The 19,949-nt window shown below is 53.2% G+C and overlaps 1 protein-coding gene across 2 annotated transcripts in view; it reads left to right on the top strand.

The window, feature by feature from the left end:
- The window catches only part of LOC122365330 (RNA-binding protein Musashi homolog Rbp6-like), a 132,345-nt gene that overhangs the window by 81,007 nt on the left and 31,389 nt on the right, over nt 1-19,949 (top strand). For both annotated transcript variants that reach the window (XM_043336465.1, XM_043336466.1), the window contains exons 6-7: nt 17,830-17,922; nt 19,661-19,709. In XM_043336465.1, coding sequence (XP_043192400.1) covers nt 17,830-17,922; nt 19,661-19,709 — 142 coding nt within the window. The remainder of the gene's footprint in view (nt 1-17,829; nt 17,923-19,660; nt 19,710-19,949) is intronic.

The raw sequence follows: 19,949 nt of genomic DNA on the forward strand, positions 1-19,949 counted from the left end.
CCATGCACTGTTAGGGGAAGTTGGGGGAACGCCGAAGACTTTTTTTCTGACGCCCGTAGCACGCAAGGTAGACAACATAAGCTATTCTTGTTGGCGTCATTCGAGAGGCCAGTCTTTTGCCTTTCAAACGTACCAGGCGCATTTGATGAATTCGCATACCGTTAAGCGCACAAACTAAAAATATCAAAGAAGTGACTTTTTCGGCGTTGCCCCGGACTGCGGGGAAAGCCGAAAATGGGAGAAATGATCTACGGGGAATGCCGACATTGATGTTTTGCCATTTTATCTCAAACTTTATCCAGAATTGATCAAAGCTGACACGCGTTTTAAGAGCTTGAGGACGCGGTGCACACTGGAAGTTATAATTGTGTGATATAATAAGAACATGCCAGGTAAATCATTCCTTATAGGTAACAGGCCGTTGTGTCGGTTGAAAGTGTAATTTGTGTGACTAAAAATACGCGTTGCTATTCTACAGCAGTAAAGTCCACGTAGCGTGCTTTTAACACGTGCGTAATCGCACGTTTTCGGCGTTACCCCAGCCTGCCATACTTTCATTTGCAGGCCCATAACTTTTCAACGTGCTGTATAAATTTCAAATAGGCAGCACACTTATGCAAAGACATGCTAAAGATTACTTGACCGAATTGGCCAGACAAACGGTAGCATAATGAGTAAGAAATGCAGCTTCAAAGGCGCATGTAGTACAAGGGAAACGTACCTTGAAAACTCTCTTGGCGCCCTCACAGTCGAAGTATTCCGAATGACGACTCGTAACAAACATGCGATAATTGTAGTCACTTAACCCTCGCCGGCCGAGGGGGGGGGGGCGGGTGCCGCCCCCCCATAGGGTTTTTTCGCGATAGCTCCGAACACGCTGGCGATAGAGAGCTGAAACTTGGCATCAAGCCGGATCTTTTGACACCAGCCGCATTTTTGGGTCAGGTCAGGTCACTGACCTATGACGTCATAAGTGAACCTCTGCACGGTCTTCAGATGTCGCAACTTCGCAACGCCCTCACTGCCAGAGGAGATGTCACAGGGAAATGAAACTTGCAGGATCTAGTATCCATTATGAGTCCCACAACTTGTATATCTCGGATTTTTCCTAAAGGTCATATGAGGTCAGGTCATTTTCGTGACCTCACCATTATAAGTCAATGGGGAAAAATGAAAACTGCTATTCTGGCGCCGGGAACGATCTCCAACTATCTCAAGCACACAGAATCGTGATTTGATGCACTCCTTGCAAGGTTAGAGCGTCATTTTTGCAATGTTGACCTTGCGTGACGTCATTTATGACGTCATCAAGGTCATATTAGTTTTTCGTCAATAACTCTTGATCAAATTGAGCTAGCGAGTCGGGAAAGCCACCAATGGACTCAGGAAGACCTGCTGAATCGAATGATATGCAACATGACCTCTTTCGACCAACTTCGTGACCTGGGGGTGCTGACCTGACCTTGACCTGAGGTCAACACCCCAAGTTGACCTAACCCGGACAAAAAGTATATCATTCGACGCGCCTGAGCGAGACGAACACGATGCTGCCAAAATCGGCGCTCTGCGGCCGTTTTTTGCGAAGGTATTCACCAAAAACTGAACGGTACCTTGGGGCACTTGACCTGACCTCAGAGGTCACCGGTTGACCTAGGACCTTAAAATTGGGTACCAATCTCTGCGTCTCGTAACGGCGCACACGCTCGTTTTTTTCCGCGACGCGCTAGCTCCACCAGGGGCGAAACGGCGAAGGGGGGGTCGTACCCGCTCCCCCCCCCCCTCGGCCGGCGCGTATGTAGAAAACCAATAAGTCCGGCGAGGGTTAAGCTTCAGAGCATCACTGACAGGTGGCATCCATGTCTTACGGTTTTCGAAATATCTCGAATTTCGGCTTTGCCCCAACTCCGGCATTGCCCCAACTTTCCCTACTTTTCGCCTCGATTGCATTTGCAGAGATATCGCCACGAACGATTTATTATCACAATGACGCTACCATGATAGTTCAAGCATCGCGAATGATGACGTGCGAATGGTGCTAACGATACGATCAATTTCGGTGTCGGCACCTGACTGAATGGTGTCCCGGTAAGGAGACTGACTGGCGTTTTCGCTATCATGATCGATATTTAACTGTGAAAAGTAAGTGGAGTGACATCATAGCTTATATTTCAGTTGAGACAAGTATAATAACACGGAACAAAAATGATAGACGAACGCGTTTCGGCTAAATCACCGTCATCAGCGTCTAAAAGGAGAACAAGAGGCACACATCGAGCAAATATCACAGTTCAATCGTTTTGATTTTTACATACACTTTTAAACAAGCATGTGACAATGTGGTTACATTTCCTTTGACAAAGAGAAAATATCCTAAAAGAATCCTAAGAGAATAACCACATTGTACAGTTTACACAGGTGTTGCACAATTCATATGTGGATGTTTAAAATGCCAAACAACGCCGCTGCTTTTGCCCACTTCATGAAACCAACCCTGACATTAATGGTATCACTCGTAGCAATAAACGCCGCTTCAGTAGCCTTTCTGTTGTCGCGATTACTACATGACGTGAGTACCTTTGCCCCGTCCCAGTATGGGAGATGGTTTGAGTTCTCAAACCATCTCCCATACTGGGACGGGGCAAAGGTACTCACGTCATGTAGTAATCGCGACAACAGAAAGGCTACTGAAGCGGCGTTTATTGCTACGAGTGATACCATTAATGTCAGGGTTGGTTTCATGAAGTGGGCAAAAGCAGCGGCGTTGTTTGGCATTTTAAACATCCACATATGAATTGTGCAACACCTGTGTAAACTGTACAATGTGGTTATTCTCTTAGGATTCTTTTAGGATATTTTCTCTTTGTCAAAGGAAATGTAACCACATTGTCACATGCTTGTTTAAAAGTGTATGTAAAAATCAAAACGATTGAACTGTGATATTTGCTCGATGTGTGCCTCTTGTTCTCCTTTTAGACGCTGATGACGGTGATTTAGCCGAAACGCGTTCGTCTATCATTTTTGTTCCGTGTTATTATCATAGCTTATGTTCTTTTTTGAAGCTTCTATTGCACAGTCTCATGATTCATGTAATTTTTCTTTTCGATGGCAAGTCCTTTCGCAAGAAAACGGTGACCGTTGAAGTTCACGAATCTATTTGAGGCGTTCTAGTTCTGAAATGCCTTTTAAACTTTTAGTGGGACACGATTGTTGGCCTGTTTTTATTGCGAACACACCTTGCAAGCATCTCGCCGTTAAAGGAAATTGTCCCAATAAATCACGACTTGCACCGAAAGAAACATGACAGCAGCTGTCCAAATGTTGTCTTTCCATGCCCTAATTGACCTCAGGATTGTCATCTCCATTCCAAACAGCTTCCGGCGCCACTGATAGCCACCCACCCACCGTTATCAGTTCGGTTTCTAAAGATATCGGTACCGGCACTATCAATATCAGTGCCGACAGTATCGATATCTCTCCGCTTCCGGGACCTCGAACAGCATCATCGTTTTTGTCTGGGAACCGTTCCATTAGCGGAGGGGTCGTGCGGCTCACGGGGGCGGTCTAAACGACCGGCTTGCATGTGCGCGGCTGGATCCGCGCCATTGGAGCACATCCCGGCCGTCGTTTTAAATCGCTGCCGTCCGCGACTCACGCGACCGACCGGCCGCCAGCTGCTCCCAGCTTCGCCCGTCCTCCGCCAGGCGGCGGCCGCCGATCGCTGTCGACAATTGACTACAAATCGGCCCGTTCGACGCCATCGACTCAACAGAGCTGCTGCCGCCGCCACGAGCCGAGTCGCCCGGCCTGTCACTGGCACATCAAAGATCCCGGCGCCGCCGGTCCACGACGACGTCCGCGCCGCTTTTTGTTCCGCTGCGCCGCTGCCGTCGCCCGCCGGCTTTTTGCCACGACGCCGTCTCCTCCACCCATAATGTTTGCCGGGCGGGGCAGGACGGCGCCGTGCCGCTCTGCATTCTCCCCGTCTCCCTACTACTGCCGGCAAAGAGCGGTGTTATTCAGGCTTCCGCGGCCTCCGATCCCCGCCCGCCACCGACCCACAGTCAGCCGTTGACCCGCGCATGTTTGCCCGCTTCATGAGGCTGACCCGGTCTGACCCGGGTGACCTCTGAGCCAGTTTTCGTCGGCCGCGTGCGAGCCGCCGCCGGGCCGTGGCAATCGGGCCGCACCGGGTCACAGAGGTCACGTGCAACGACCTCAGGGCCGGTGACCCGTCGGCGGCGCCTGGGTCGGGTCGTGACGCCGCCGGCCGCCGCTCGTGACGGTGACGGACGCGATGGGAAGTGCTCCACCCATGGCGTGAGGACGACGCGCAGGGACGGAAAACAATGTCGTGCTGGTACCGATTTAATGTCAGTGCACTCAGCGTCAAGACAAATAACATCCTCTTCACCTAGTGAATTAGCTCAGTGCACGTTCTCCAAACTGCTTGTCGCGTTGGTAGATCAGTTGCATTCACGCATTTAATTTATTTGTTCATGCACAAATTAGGTGAAAGCGAGTGCATGATTTCGTGCATTCAATCTCGTCGTTAAAACTGCCATTTCCGGCTCGGATTTCACGATGCTATACTGTCGCTTCCTGGTCGGTACTTGACCGTCATTATGTAACCCTCAAGCCTGTAATTGGTGGTGCAATTTGTTGTGTAAATAGTTTAAACGCCTTCCCTACTGCACAAGAGCACGGTATTAAGAAAGTAGGCGCAGGCTGGCATAGAAAAGCAACAGCGGACAAATAAACAAAAATTCAACCTCTGGTTGGTCCTCAATTCCATCACTCCTGCCCAAACTCACGTCTCTCCTGTCCCGACCCACACATCCATCGCCTCAACTCACGGACCCTGCCCCACGTGTGTCCCCACTCACGGTGTGTTTCGGTCCACCGTGATCTGTTCAGTCGTGACCGAGATAAGGTGAACCGGTCACGATTGCCAGCTCTCGACACTGGAGTCGGGCCCTTGCTGCTTGCCGTGAGATAGGGCGTGGCGCTCGAGTGTTGTTCTAATTGGTGTCCTGTGTTGTTTGTGAAACGTGCAACATGTTTATGAATTATGACTGAACATTTCTTCCTTGTTTGGCTATTTCAATCGTAGCAGGCTTTGGGTGAATCCTCATTTGCCAAAATTGTTTACTTCTAGTTTTAGCTGTAGAAGTGATTATCACGTTTAACAGGCTTCTCGTGCGTCAGAAATAAGTTGAGCTTCTCAGCACCCCACTCTCATTTTGACTGGCTTGTGACTTGCTGAAAGCCCATTTGAAAACAGCCACCTGTCACCACGCTACTCTGTTCTGAGCCCGTCGTTCTGAGCTCCGCCCCTCTGACAGTCTCCTTCCCTCTGTTGCAGGTATGTTTGAGTGACCGGCCGGGTGGGGTCGAGCTGGTGGGCGCCTCCGGTAAGCCGATTCATCCCTGCCCTGACCCCTGACCCTAGACTGGCGCCTGGGGCGGCTCATGAGGCCGGCTATGGCGACGTTCCGCTATCTTCATGCAGGCTACGAGTCTCATATGCTCTGGGGCGGTCTGTGGGAGATGATAGGAGAAACGGCTGCGGCGCGGTGCCGAGATAGGAGGACAGTGGGAGAAGAGAGTGGGAGATGAGACACGGGAAAGGATAATGAGAAAGTGAAGAGAGGAGACAAGAAAAGACAGGCAGAAAGTGCTAACATAAATTCTAATAGTGTCATGCATACGCGCGATGTAACGCATGCATGCTAATCAAGACGAGATAAAGGCTGAGACTGCCACGCTCTCGACCATCTCGGAAGTCTTGTCGAGCAGCAGTGGCGGCGGCGGTGCATTCTGGGAAGGAGGCTGACCTCTCGCCGTGTCTCTAATTCCACCTGAAGTCCCAATTACCCGGCCGGTCGTCGGACTCTGATTGCCCGACTGTTTTCCTGCAGTGATAACTGGGCCGGGCATTGTACAGCCTCCGGCAGCTGGTACGGTCTCTGACAGGGTGTGTCTCGGCTCCTGACGGTGTCAGAAACACCCGGCGGCCCGCCGCGGGGCGGGGGCGGGGGCGGCTGGCTCGCTGTGCATTGTGGTAGGTCGGCCGCCCCAGCCGCCCCAGCAGAGTCGTAGACCAGAGTTCTGCAGAGACAAATTGGCACCAAATGGTAACAGATCCGATTTACAACTATACCTTATTAATTTTAAACCTTTTCGGAAACTTGCGACGCTTGCACGGAAGACAAAATTCAGCCAAAAATTGGCACCAAAACTGCAGGAGTACATGGACTCAGAAACACATCATCTTCGCAGACGGTTTTCAGTGACCGTTTTTGGCGTGTGGTGCAACATAATAATAAAGCACCACCTTTACTGCATGAGAAGGATAAAACTTGTCATTCCGTCTATCAGCTGGTGCCGTTTGTAGGTTTTACTTCTCTGGAATTATTCATTACCTGACGCTGTTTAAAAAGGCGATATGACAGCAACTGCCTTCCACCACCCACACCGGCGCCAACCCGACGAGCTCCATGCAGAGTGGTTCGTTATTTCAGACATCCACTAAGCGGGCGGCGTTGTCGCCGTGACCTTTGGCCGCTGTTTTGCCCCCTTTGACCTGGCTGATGTCGCCGCTGGGCTCCAGTATCGATCTAACACGCTTCGAAGCCGACCCGATGATCGGCCACAAATCACGCCAGCGCGGCCGCTATAATAGGCACCGGTCGAACGCGGCTGGGCCCCGGGGGATGGGGGACCGGTGACGGAGGAACGGGGGGGGGGGAGGGAGTGGTCACGGAGGAACGGGGACCGGGCACGGATGAGCGAGGGACTTTTTTAGGGAAGAACGGGAGACCTGACACGGAAGAACGACAGGATACTCACGGAGAACCGAGGGACCAGTCACGGAGGAATGAGGGACCAAAAATCGAAAGACGAGGGCTCAGTCGCTGCTCCTGATGCGCTCTACATAATTTGCAGATTTTAAGAGTTTGCACAATACCTACCGATGCCTAAGAAACTTGCTTCAACTGTGCCACCCTCTCTAATGTATTACAGTCTACCTTTATGCCGACTACCCTTCCCCCAAATGACCCCATCGACCTCTGCGGCCTGCCCCGCCCCGACCCCTGCCCGTTGCCTGTTTGTCCATCCGGCGCGGTGGCGGGCCAAACGAAACGCTCCGCGGCCGGCGCTCATTAGGAGCTGTACCGGCTATTGATTCGGCCGATCAGACCCCACCGCCGCGCCGCCGCCGCCGCCGCCCGTCCGTGATTTGTGTTGTTTACCCGGCGTGGCGGTCGGCAGCGCGCCGCTCTCGGTGCAGCCCAGTCAAATCAGTGGACGGCTCTGAATTTATGCCTGCCGGCGACGGTGCAGCCCCGCACCGCCGGCCGCTGCGGAGGTGTGGTCGACCCCTGATGGTCGGAGAGATTGAGCGCCGCCAGTTTTTGAGAACCGATAGTGAATGGGGTGATTACCGAATGATTGAGATTGGAGAATCGAGACGTTGGTTTGGTTTTGTGGGGTGAACGAAGCGGAGGTAGATAAATGATTTTACTACAATGGACTCGGGCTAAGAAAACAAAACCTCTCCATCGTGCAAACGCTAGCGGCGATAAAGATCCCTGAGGATAAATGGGTTTTCTTTTGACTGCCGGAACATCTCAATGCTGGCGTGGATCGCTGGCTGCTTCTCTTCTCTGATGCTCCAACTTGGTCTACTGGCATCCCGCGCAGTCAGCCAGACATACAGAGGGGTAGAGTCGTGACTCGCAGCTCGGTGTCCCGGTGACTCGCAGCTCGGTGCAGACTCACTCCTTTGTCCAGTGCAAGGAGTTTGTGTGCACGACGGCGGGTCAGCCGGGCGACACTGCGGAACAGTGGCGCCACCTCTGTCTCTGTCTCCGAGGCGCTGTGGAGATCAACTCTGCAGTTAAATAGTGTGAGAGGCATCTTCTGGGTGTGGTAGTGCCAACCGGTGCACTCAGCGCCCACTAGGGAGTAAAATTATGCGTTTCTCTCACAGTTATGCGGTTCTTACGTCCGTTATTCCTCTGTTCTTCGTCATCCGAGCTTCCTGTCCTCCTGTGTCCTTTTGCTGTCCTCCTGTCCTCCTCTTCAGGACCGCGGACTCGGTACCTAACGAGCCTCTCCAGAGTTCTGCTATCAAATCACGACCGGAGCCGCCCCACCGCGGCCGACGCCACCCACCGCCCCTCGCCCAGCCACCGCCGCCGCCGCCATCGACCCAGTCAGCCACTGTTTGTGATGCTGCCTCCGCCGGGCGCTGTTTTTGCCGGCCACAGTCGGTCAGCGGCCGGCCGCCCCGGCCGCTTCCGGTAGCCGCTGAATGAAAATTTCCCGCCGTCCGATCGGTTTTGACAGCACCGAAGCCGTGCATCAACTCGGGCTTCCAGCTCGAGTTCCATCATGTCTGGGCGTGGTTATTGTTCTGGTCACGTTCGCCAACGCTTGACGAGGCTCACTGGCCTGTCTTCGGTGCGATAGTTTTATTATATTCCCCGCTCGACATCTGTTCTTCGAGCATTCACTATCCCACATCTAGTGGAGTCTGATTTCCACGCACCTCACTCTCACAATAGCCCAATGGTGCTCTCTCCGTCTGCCTGTTCCTCGAAAATCTCAGCCGCCCGCCCTTCAGCCGTTCCCCAAAGCGTCGTCCTGATAACTGTAAAAGCCCTTATAGCCTCAAGTGCGTGCTCGGCATTGCGCTGCGGCCGAGTGTGTCCGTATTCCCGGAAGGTGGAAAGCTCGTTCTTCGGTCCCCAGTAGGCCCGGCTGGTGTCACTGCCGCCCAGCGCAGCTTCTAGGGAGCTGTCGCAGCTTCTGGAGAGCTGCCGCAGCTCCGTGGCGCTCCGGGAGCCGGCGGCAGGGTGGGGGCGGGGGCGGGGGCGGATTCGCCCAGGTCGTGTACAAGCGGCGGACGCGTGCGGAGATTCCCGCAGCGGAATACCAATCGGCAGCGGACCTGCTGGCGGCGGCACACAGACGCGGGCGCGTTGTGGCAGGGAGAAATCGTCGTAGCCACTGACTCCATAGCGAACCCCGCACCGGTAATATGGAACAGTCAGCCTGGGTAGGGTACTTGTGGCTTATTTATAAAATGCATCGATTCTAATTGTACGTCAACTCGGGGAATGTTTTCCACCATGTTCTTATAAGAGAAAATGACGCCCTATTTTACTACCCCATCTCGTATTTTTTTGCATTTCTCAAATCGCATCGTTTTTATTTTCAATAACGTAAGTAGCAACTGCCTTGCTGCAAGATTGACCTTGCTTGAAATTCGACAACCATAAGGTCTCTGTCATGAATCTGCAGTCAGACCCCTGTAGATAATCGTAATCATCTGAACCGACCTCTGTCGACCTCTGGTCCAGCCCGACTAGCCATCCTTCCACCTCTGACTGTGGATGGCCCCAACAGTGAGTCCCTGGAGACCGGGCCGGCCGACCACGGGGCACCCTGACCCTGGCGTGCCAGGCCGCGGGCGGGTCCCACCCGTCCATCCGACCGATGGCACCACACTATCAGCCGCCAATTTGCGTGTCCATAAATGAGACGAAACCCCAAAGTGCATTAGTGTATTGTGCACTTAATGTCGGTACTACAATGTCGGACTAATGAAATCACGACCGCGCCGGCGGCGGCGACTCTCACGAGCGTTCGACACGGGACGACACGACCGATGAGGGGTCAAAAGGTCATGGGTGCGAGCCTGCGAGGTGACCCGTCGCCGGTCGGTCGCTGGCGTGTGACAGCCTCCGACCAGGTCTGGTAAACACCGTGGCTCCTTCGAGCTGGCTGTCTCCAGTCGCTCCCTGCCGTCGTGATGACGTCGGACGTGCCCGCGTCCCCGAAACGAGCCACTCACGGCCATACAGCGCCCCTAAACACCCGCCGGTAAAGGTAGCTTTGCCCGTATTAGTGTCGGCGATTGACCCTTGTCGCCGCGCCAAGCAGGCGTTTCCCGGAGCCGCAAAAGGTCGCTGGAGATTGGGGCGGCGCCCGAGTCACGTGACCTGTGTGCCGAATGGCGGGCTCGACCCGGTGACACTCCATGACACTCGGTGACACCGCTGAAACGCGGTGTGACCGGACGCGTCGGCCCCGATCGGATGGTGGAGAGCGAGCGCCGGCGTCACGCAGAACGTCGCGTGACGCCGCTGACCGATGACGCTCATTGTCAGCGCCCGGTGCGTGACGCTCGGACGGTCACGTGACGCACCACGAGATCGGTCCAGTCACGATTGGAGGCCCGAGTCCGGCCATTGTTCCGTGGGTGACACACCGGGCCGCGCCTGTGGAACTGAGCGAGTTGAACCGACCTGCGAGCGAAGCCTGCTGCCTCCAACACCACTATGTCGAAGTGACATGCTTCTAACGTCCGCTGAGCCCACAGTTTGTGCGCGTTTTCACTTATTTCGGCACTGCTCTTCATGAGCTAGCATGGAATTCCAAGAGAAAAGGGACTGCGCCGGCGCCGTTGTCATTCCCGATTCCCTGTGTAATGCCGAGAGTCGACTTGCTGGTGCCCGGCGATCAGGTGAGCAGGTGAGCAGGTGGCCTCTGGTGCCGCGCCTCTCGCTCCGTCAGCCGAGCTGAACGGCCCAGCACGGCGCTCACTCGTTCGTTCCGGCTCGCCACGGCCGAGGCGGTCCCGATTCGTTCGTGCGTCACATCATGAGCAGATCACGAGCGTCTCGGCGCAGCTGGGCGCGCCCCGCCCGCGCCGGGTCACCTGAGGTCAGAGGTCAGCGGCGCGCCGCCGTTCAAAGGTGCCGCGCGTGCCGCCACCGTGACCCCGGGTCAGCGCGCGACGGTCGGCTCCAACGGAGGCGTTATTGTGCGCCAATGATCGACGCACGTCGGTTCCGACTTGGAATATCGCTCCACATTACAACTTGAATGGATGTTAATTTGACTGTCAGCGATCGCTATTCATTTCGGCGAGGGTAATGAATAGAAATGAGAGTCACAAGTGGAAGAGCTCGCTTCGTTGCACGTCGCGCGCGACGGCGCATGCGCGAGACGCCATTTTTCCGGTCGTCGCCGCTGGGACGGACATGCTGCTCTCGCTCCTATTGCTATTCGCCGGCGCATTTGCATATGAATCCGGTATTTATATTGTAATGGGGAGCAGCATTAGTGGGGCGGCGCCGCCTCTCGGTCGGCCTTTGTGTTGTGCGCCGTCACCAGAGGTCGTATGGGATCTTGTGTCACCCTGGGGCAATAGTTATGAAAGCGTCACTCTTGAGGTGGGGCTGCATCTTACCAAGTGATTAAACAAACCGACCTAGCTCAGTATCACACATGGACTTTTATCTTGGTGAAACAGCACATATAACGAAAACAATGGTTATTTTGGACTTTTAATTTTATAAACACGTTTTTGTATGGTCAACATTGCCTGAACGTGAGCTTCTTGCTTAAAAATAAACAATGACACATGTTTTACAGCCATGGTCCAAAGCCTATCCTGTTTATCAGTAAAATCACGAACTCCCAACGCTCACGGCCCTCCGTGACCCGGTGTTCGCTCGGCGCCTGTAGCGCCGTTAATGACGCACCGCTCCCGTTAATGGCGCTAATGAGAGGGCGCCACGACGCGCGCCTGGCGTGACCGCCTGTTAACCTGCCCCGTGTCAAAGGTGCGGTTCTGTCTGGCTGTCCGACGAGCCCTCCGGCCCCGGATCCACCGGCCCAGTATCGTGATGACCGATACACCACCTCTCACGCGGCGGTTCGGTGTAAAACACTGCACTCTGACAAATCAGAATTCACAAGTCCATTAGCGCCTGCGTCGGTAGCAATTTTCGCTATACACAAATCAGAAAGTTCACAACAAATTGCGATGCTAATTTATGTTTCTGGACAACTAATCATATTCAGTGTGCGGTTGTGCCTTTAACTACCGTAACTATTTGGATTCGAGCAAAGTAGTCTCATTAGCTAAAGCGGCCATCGGGTCGTGCCGCTTTTGGTCCCATGGACGGCCGGCTCGTGGCCCGATGGTTCAATACGGAATGGCAGTCATCCCGGCGACACTGGTAGCCTGTTAGTCTAATTCAATCGTCCACTGACGTCATTAATTCGGTACCCAGTGACGTCAGACGCCCACGCTGATCGGCCGCCGCCGCCGGTGAGGGCCGGACGATGACACTTGTGTCTTGCACTGTGGGACATACGCGCGGTGTCGCCGCTGGCTACCACAGCGATGTGCGGCTCGTGGGTGGGGGTAATGGCCGTCTCACCACCACCGCCGCAGCTCGTATAGGCGGGTGTATCGGGCCCGGTGCGGCGCTAATTTGGCTCCGCTAATGGTGTTGGTGGTAAGAATAGCACACCGGGCGATGATAAGGATAGAAACATTAGCAGCAAACAAGCTGCGTTGGGGAGCGACTCGGCTTAGAGACAAGATGCCGTCTCGTGATCGTGCACAGACAAGTGTTGTGAACGGTGTTCGGTTCCTTCTGGGGCTTTCTGGACAAGACTGCTTGTCTCCTTGCACGACCTTTTTATGACAATGTGGATGACACGATACTAGGATGTAGCCACATAAAAGGCGTGTGATGCTGGTTATTTGCACGGTGTTTTTCGCTCGTTACTCTCACACATCTGAAGACGATCGTTTTGAGCCCCAGGTGTTGACTAAACCAGTCACGCCTCGCCACTCTTACGAGAGGTGTAAAAAGAGCTATCAACACACCACCAGCTGGGGTCTTCCCTCCTGCGTCTGAGAGGGACGCGGCGGCAATGTCTACCACCGGGACCCTCTCGGCCGGATCCGGCCTAATCCCGACCCTCAATCTCTCCCTCTCTCCCAGTAAACATCCCCATCGCATCACGTCCACCGACCGTCTCCAGCGGCGGCGCACGGCCTCATCGTCCGCGACGGTCGGCGTCGGCGCCGACGGCGCTCCCACCGGCCGCCGCCGTACCGCCGCCGCGGCGCTGTTTTTACAATCGTCCGCCGTATCTGTCGGAGCCCGCCGAGCCGGAGCTGCGCTGGTGCGCCATATCTCGCCGCAGCCGCGCCACCAGCGCCGTCGGGCGCCGTATGGAGGCCGAATCGGCCGTACTCGGCGGCCAAGTTGCGCAGTCTTTCTGACAAATGGATATTTTATCATTGGGAGGAGAAATAAAGCCAGAGCGCAGAGGGAGGCGGGCGCTGCGGTGACGGACGGGGGTAGTATGCGGCTTCCGTAGACGGCCGGCAGACAGGCTTGTTGCTGAGCGCACAGCAAAATTACGGGACGATGCAGCTGCGATATGCAGCTGAATGCGGCAGGGCAAGGGATGTAGCGAAGTGAAAATACAGAGAGCAGGTATGAGCCGTTCGGATGGCGGTAGTGTTCCGTGCAAGGTGTGTTTTGCTGTGTGAATTGTTGAATACCGAAGGCTTTGCTCTGTTGTGAACTGAGAACATCGATGTGATGACCACGCTTGAGGGCAACATAATAAGCAATGATATAGAAAGGGAAGACGAAATTACTGAGTTTCCCACGTCATTAATCACCAAAATTCCACATTGTCCATACAAGCAGGTGTATCAATTATCATAAATCCATTTTAATCGTTGAAGCAGTTAACCTCAGGGGGTCTTTCGTCACTTTCTTTGCAACATACCGCGGTATTTACCACATACCTACCTAGGCCACTCTGTTTTGACCTTCCGCGACGTTACCCAACTCCCTCGCACCAGACGTGCGGTCTCGGACCCTGAGGTCTGGGTTGGATCACTACGGCGTTTCTTCCGACGTTAATTTCATTGCCGACACCGGACAATATCCGTCAGGTCTGAGAAACACCCCTGCTTTGACGGCTTCCAGCTGGAGTAACGCACAGACCATCAGCACCAGGGCATACCGGAGCGGATCAGTCTGGTTAAACCAACCAACCGCTGCGAGGAACAGTGTGAACTGTGCTTTCTCTGAAGCGTTACGTGTGGTCGCATTTCGCTGACGCTCATCCACGCTTAGCGACCTCAAGGACACTTGTCGGAGACACGGTCCTGACGATCCGAGGTCTCCGAATTCCAGTACCGGGGAAGTCCAGATCGAGCGGCGCCTCTGCTGCGGTCCGAGCCGCGCGGTAGAACTGAATGTCATGTGGACTCAGCAGTTGGTGTGGCCCCGGAGACGCTCTATTGGCTCCGATCGGCCACTCGACCACCGCCGCTCCAGGTGGAAAGTTCCATCGTCTCCGAGAGGCACGGGCGAATCCACAGCATTCCACCTCTGTGGAATTCTCTACCGGGTAATATCGACTTTCCCGTTTGCACACGAGTCCACCTTCGGCCACACGCGCAGCGGTGGATTCCTGCTAATGAATTTGTGCATGTTCCAGGCATCGTTCAGGGTTCGAGTTTTGGACCACATGCTTTGACAGCATCAGTGCTAGGTACGGTTTGTTGAATCGATGCCAGACCGGATTGAGTCGCGGCGAACAAACTCAATATGTGGACGTCCCATATGTCAACTTGCCTTATTGGACGCGACTTGCAATGAAGTTAGGAAAGCAATGTAAAGTTGGATGAGCATATACAATGGTATGCCTATCGACAAAGCTGCAATAATGTGCAAAAGTCGTGCAGAGAACACTTAACGAACCGCTGTGAAGCAAGTTTTAAAGTATAGTCGTTATAATGATTTACTAATAACTAATGACAACTTACCACAGTTATTATAAAATAAAACTATTACTGCGAACCGTCAAACATTGATACCCGACGGTATAAGTTTTTATTTTTTCTTCAGCACACTCAAGTAAGAGACTTTTTAAGTCTGTCCAGAAAGATTCATTGAAAAAAAGCAAAGAAGTACCTGCCTGCTCTCTATACTACATACACAAATCTCCCTTTTATCGAAACGGTCACTTCTAAGCCTGTGCTCCTGAACCGCGCCCCGGGATCCCGTTTCCGAGCCAACCGTTATACCTTATCCTCGGCTCTATTTTCTCCGCGGCGTTGTCGCTATCCCCCTCCAAACGCAGTGACCCACCGGCCGTCCCTACGACCCTTCCGTCCGCCCCGCCAACAATGGGTAACCGACCGGGCCGCTGTCGAGACCGCTTTTATACGCGCAGCCGGCCCGGCCCCTGGCCGCGAATGGCATTGTTTTGGTATCGCGCTGTCCCGGACGCATCATTTAGCCTTACGAGCCTCCGACACTGATAGCATCTCTGGAGACGCTTTAGGGCCGGCCGGGCCGGTCAGGCGAGAGGGCCTCTGGCAGGCGACCTCCCAACCCTCCCCGCACAGGAGGATGGGTGGGGTGGAGGTGGGGTAGGACGTGATGCTCGTACGTACAGCTCAGCGTAAAGTTTATGTGGGCTGATGAGTTGCTGATGCACTTCGAACTGAAAAGAGCCGGCAATATCCAAATCTTTTGTAATTGGGGCAAGTCCGAGAATCTTAAGACGAGCTTTTGCATTATTTTCTTATTCCAGCAATATATAAAAGAGCGTTGCAATCAGCTGATCACAGAATTCGCTCTAATATTTTCCCGAGTGAACGGGTTGCAAGGAAGGCGAGGATACTCACAAGTCCGCTAGTGTATGCAGGATAAGTCGCCTTACATACAATACAGCTACGTTCGTGCGAGAGTGGGAAGGACGTCGAGTGGTAGTTAGCGGACCAGGGTGCGCCTAATCGGCCGCGGTTCTCAGATCCTGCTCGCATTATCTGCAGAGCGCACCATGCGGTAAACACGGCGCCGTGACCAGCGCAGTCACCGTGGGACGCACAGTGCGCCAGCTGGGCGCACAGTGCAATGTGCGTGACCTGGAGCGGCCAGGGCGAGGTAGGCAGGCAGCCCCTCGATCCCGTGAGGGGAGAGCTGAGGGGAGCTCACTCAAATACCGCTGGTCCACGCTGACCAGACTGCGGAGTAGCCCGGCGTTCCGAGACTGAGTCGGCATACGGAGATGTTGCAAGTCAGTCGACGGAATGAGCACTGAGCAGCGGCGTTCAGAAGAAGTGCAGGCTGTTTGGCGGAGGACGCCCGGCCGCAGGTAACGTGATGCGCATGTCTGCCGACCGCGCGGTCCGTCCTCGGAGGTCAGCCAAGGTCACCGAGGTATCGGCGGGCCTGGGAGTCGGCCGCAGCCCCCAGAGTCATGATTGGCCGCTTTGTCCTGACATGTGGTAGAGCTTCATGGCGAATGCCACCCCTGGGTGGGCGGCCGGTCCGAATCCGCCCATTGTTCGTCGGGCATCGGCTGATCCCGTCGGTGTGCTTAAGGCCGCCCGGACTCGGCGCCCGGGGAAATTGCACCGTTTCGCACTAAACGCCCGATTCGGGTGGCTCGTTACACAGCGCTCTAAAGAGCCATCTCGGCCATAATATATGAAGATTACGCGCTGCGGGTTCATTCTCACATAAGCTCTTTGAAATTAGCTGACGCTTCTGTCGACTGTGGGTCCGGCCGGGTTGAAAGGGAACACGAAAGAACACTGCGGAACACGAAACGACATTTGAGATCTCACACGAGTTGTGTGAGACATATTAAAATGCTTTGAGTACGACTAATAACCAGAAACCTGCGAAGGACACAACCAAAAGTGACAAGATACAGTCTAAACACAACTCACAATTCAGCCATCCGGACACCCAGAGCCTCACATTGTCCTCAGCTCAGCTCGTGATCAAACCTCCCGAATCCTGCGCGCAGCACGTGTGAGCTGTCCCCGTCATCCTCCGAAGTCCGATCGTGCCAAGTCCCTCGCTCCGTGCTCGGCCGGTTCGTGCGGGCGTGCAGACCGTAAAAACACGGCCATTAGTCTTGTCTGCGATTGCCGACGGCCGAGCCGAATGATTCGTAATGCGTCCGACGAAAACGACGAGATTTCTTACAGTAGTGGGGTATATCGACGGAGGCTTTCCTTCCTGCGAGTCCATTGGGGCAGGCTGGCTTCTTTGACCGAGTGCATCCACACACCTTCGTTTTTATTGTCGTTTACATAGGTAGTTCATTATCCATAGGCCATAGCTCCGACCCAGCTGTCATTGCTGCCGGTTTTCTGCTTGCTTTGGGCCCCGCTGCAACCACAGACATTGTTTTCTGGTTTGCAATGTAAGGGCGTTGTCCAGCGGTGCCATGGAGCGGTCGTGAGCCATGTTGTCCTTGGTGGAGGCGAGGTAACAGAGAATGACTGCAGACTACGGTGACTGGATGTTTGCAGACACGGCCCCCGTCACGACTCTGTTCGCCTTTCAACGGCGCGGCCTCTATGCATGGCGTACTGATGTGTCGTGAATGGAGGAGAAAAAATACTCAGGCTAAGAGCGTTGAGGATTTATGTTTTGAATTGATGAGGATTGATGAGGATTAATGTGCCAGAATGACGGAGCAACGATGTCTCGATGAGTGCAGAAAAAATGCATCATTGTGATCTGTCACTGATACTTTAAATGAACAGGGTGTGAGAGGGATAATACCATAGCCTTTAAATATCCCACACATTTCCCATTTGACCTACTTGTGTCTCACCGTTCCCCATGGCCTTCATTTCCGTAACCGTGACCTTCCATCCGTGACCGTTAACTACCGGTGGCGGACCGTGATCCCTCCTATCGTGGTTCCGTGATCCCTCGTGCAGAAGTTCCGTGAGTTTCCTGCCTTGGTTCCGTGAAGGCGACATGACGGTCGTGTTCGGTCGCCCCACTGAGCCTTCCGACCCGTGTTTTGACAGCCGGTTAGCTGGGGGCCGCTAATCGCGCCTCCATCTGACCGTTTTTGTCGACCGCAGTGTGTTGGCTCCGCTGCGTTCGGACCTCGGACCTTCTACCGCTCCTCGCTTGCCATCTCGTCTGATGAGGTATGTCTCTCCACCCACAGATGGTCACCCGAACAAAGAAGATTTTCGTGGGAGGACTGTCGGCGCCCAGCACGCTGGAAGACGTCAAGAATTACTTTGAGCAGTTCGGCAGGGTGAGTACGGTTCGGTCGTGACCGGTTTTTGTAGCCGGCTGTCGGCCGTTTTTGTTTGGCGCTCACCGCAAATGACGTCTTCCGGGGCTTATCGTTTGATTGGATGTTCATGTTTGTGTCATTTTCCGATAGAATGGTACGGCGATAACCGATCCCATTTGACGATAGCTAAATGGCCTGCGTGGATGACATGAAGATAGCTTGTTTTTGCTGTTGAGCAAGTTCAGACTTTTTCGATTGGCCTTTTCTGTTAGAAGAATAACGAACGGATACAGGATTACGAGTTGGTTGTTACTTACATGACGAATATTACCGATATTTAGGAGTGAGTAGATATATGGCCTAAAACGCCCCTTTATTGGGCATCGGTAGGCTCCACGTCAAAGTCTATATAATTAAGCCAGAACCATACTCAGCGAAAACAAATTGGTTGTTATTATGATAGATAGTGCGGTTTGGGGAAAGTTGGCTAAAATTGACAGAACGTCTCGGACGCAATGAAGCGCAAGAGGTTAATGATTTTCCCTGGAACGGGCAGCCATCTATCATGTTTCATGTTAGCTGGCATACACATCTTCATTGACATGAAAATCTCATATTGATCGTGTGCCTTGCAGCGGCCTCAAACATGCAACGGTGTCACAGAAGCGTATGGGTCGCTCAATAACTCTAATGGCCCGTTGGGACTTTGGCATGCAATTTCACTCTCATAGTTTGCGTAGCGGGTTAATCTATGTGGGCTGCTCTTTGTAGGTATAATGGCGACCTATTTCCTATGGAATCGATTTTAGAAGGATCCTGAGTAGGACACTTGCGGTCGGCGATAGCTTTAAATTGCAACGTGCCACTTTTTGCGAAAAAGACACTTAACGATAAATGAATTAAATGTTCAGTTTAGTCGGCCTTGTTGCAGTTTCTTCAATGGTTGAAGCTGGCGCAATGCCTGAAAATGTTCCCAGTTGCGTTCAAGCATAGATATCGCTGATGGAAGAATCCTAGCAATAGCAGGTGGCTAGCAATCAAACAATTTGATCTAAAATATCCAGACTGTTCGGTTTCTACTGCCAACCAACGAGCAGAGCCCGAGATAGATTTCAACACTGGTTGCGAACGCTGTTGGTCTAAATACAAGCTGAAGCAAGCGCTTGCTTTTTGTCTCAAAGAGGCTTTCTGGTTCCGTGTCCTTTAGGGTCCAAGCAGGCGTGACTCACAGCCAGTTCAGCCTGCTCTTTGACGTGGCTCGGCCAGTTTTCCTCTCTATGGCATTCAACATATTTAATTTCCTTTTATTTTCCTGCTTCCTCTTTGGCCGGGCTTATCTCGGCTGGGTGCAGCGAACGGGGCCGGTATCGCAGATAACTAGACTGGACCCGCATATCTATGAAGACACCGCGGCCAATCGCTGCGTTTGCATAGAGCACTATCCCAGGAGTGGCCTCCCTGGATATATTGGGGGCGACGGTCCCCGCCCTGGACCGAAGAGATAGCTCAATATCGCAGTGTTATGTTTGAAAGCAATTTCCATTTGTCAAGAAATGTGCCAGACAGAAATGAAGGAATGACGGAATTCAATGGATGGCTGCGTTGCGCTTCTGGAAATACTTTGAGTAACATGGCCAGAAATCACCCTTGACATTTACCAGCGTATATATGATTGCTAATCTGTGTACTATCGTATGCGGACTATACTATCGCATGGTTAGATATGTCATTCCTAAAGTTATTTCTGTGTTTTCAGATAGAGGATGCCATGCTGATGTTCGACAAACAGACCAACAGACATCGAGGTAAGAGATGCATGACAATGTTTCATCATATTTCGTCTTTTCTTTTATAAATCAAGGCAATGACACGGCCATGCATTTTCGTTCATTTGATTTACGAGTCAAATTTAACTGGTCACAAAAGACACATGCGCTCTTGAGCAACGTCTGGCTCCTCCGCCTCTTAATATGGCTAACTTTTAACAATACGGTATTCGGATGGGCCAATTTCGTCAAAGAGCGCGCGGTGCCACCGAGGAAGTG

This window comes from Amphibalanus amphitrite, unplaced genomic scaffold, assembly GCF_019059575.1.
Source record: "Amphibalanus amphitrite isolate SeventyFive unplaced genomic scaffold, NRLGWU_Aamphi_draft 000731F_arrow, whole genome shotgun sequence".
Taxonomy (NCBI): domain Eukaryota; kingdom Metazoa; phylum Arthropoda; class Thecostraca; order Balanomorpha; family Balanidae; genus Amphibalanus; species Amphibalanus amphitrite.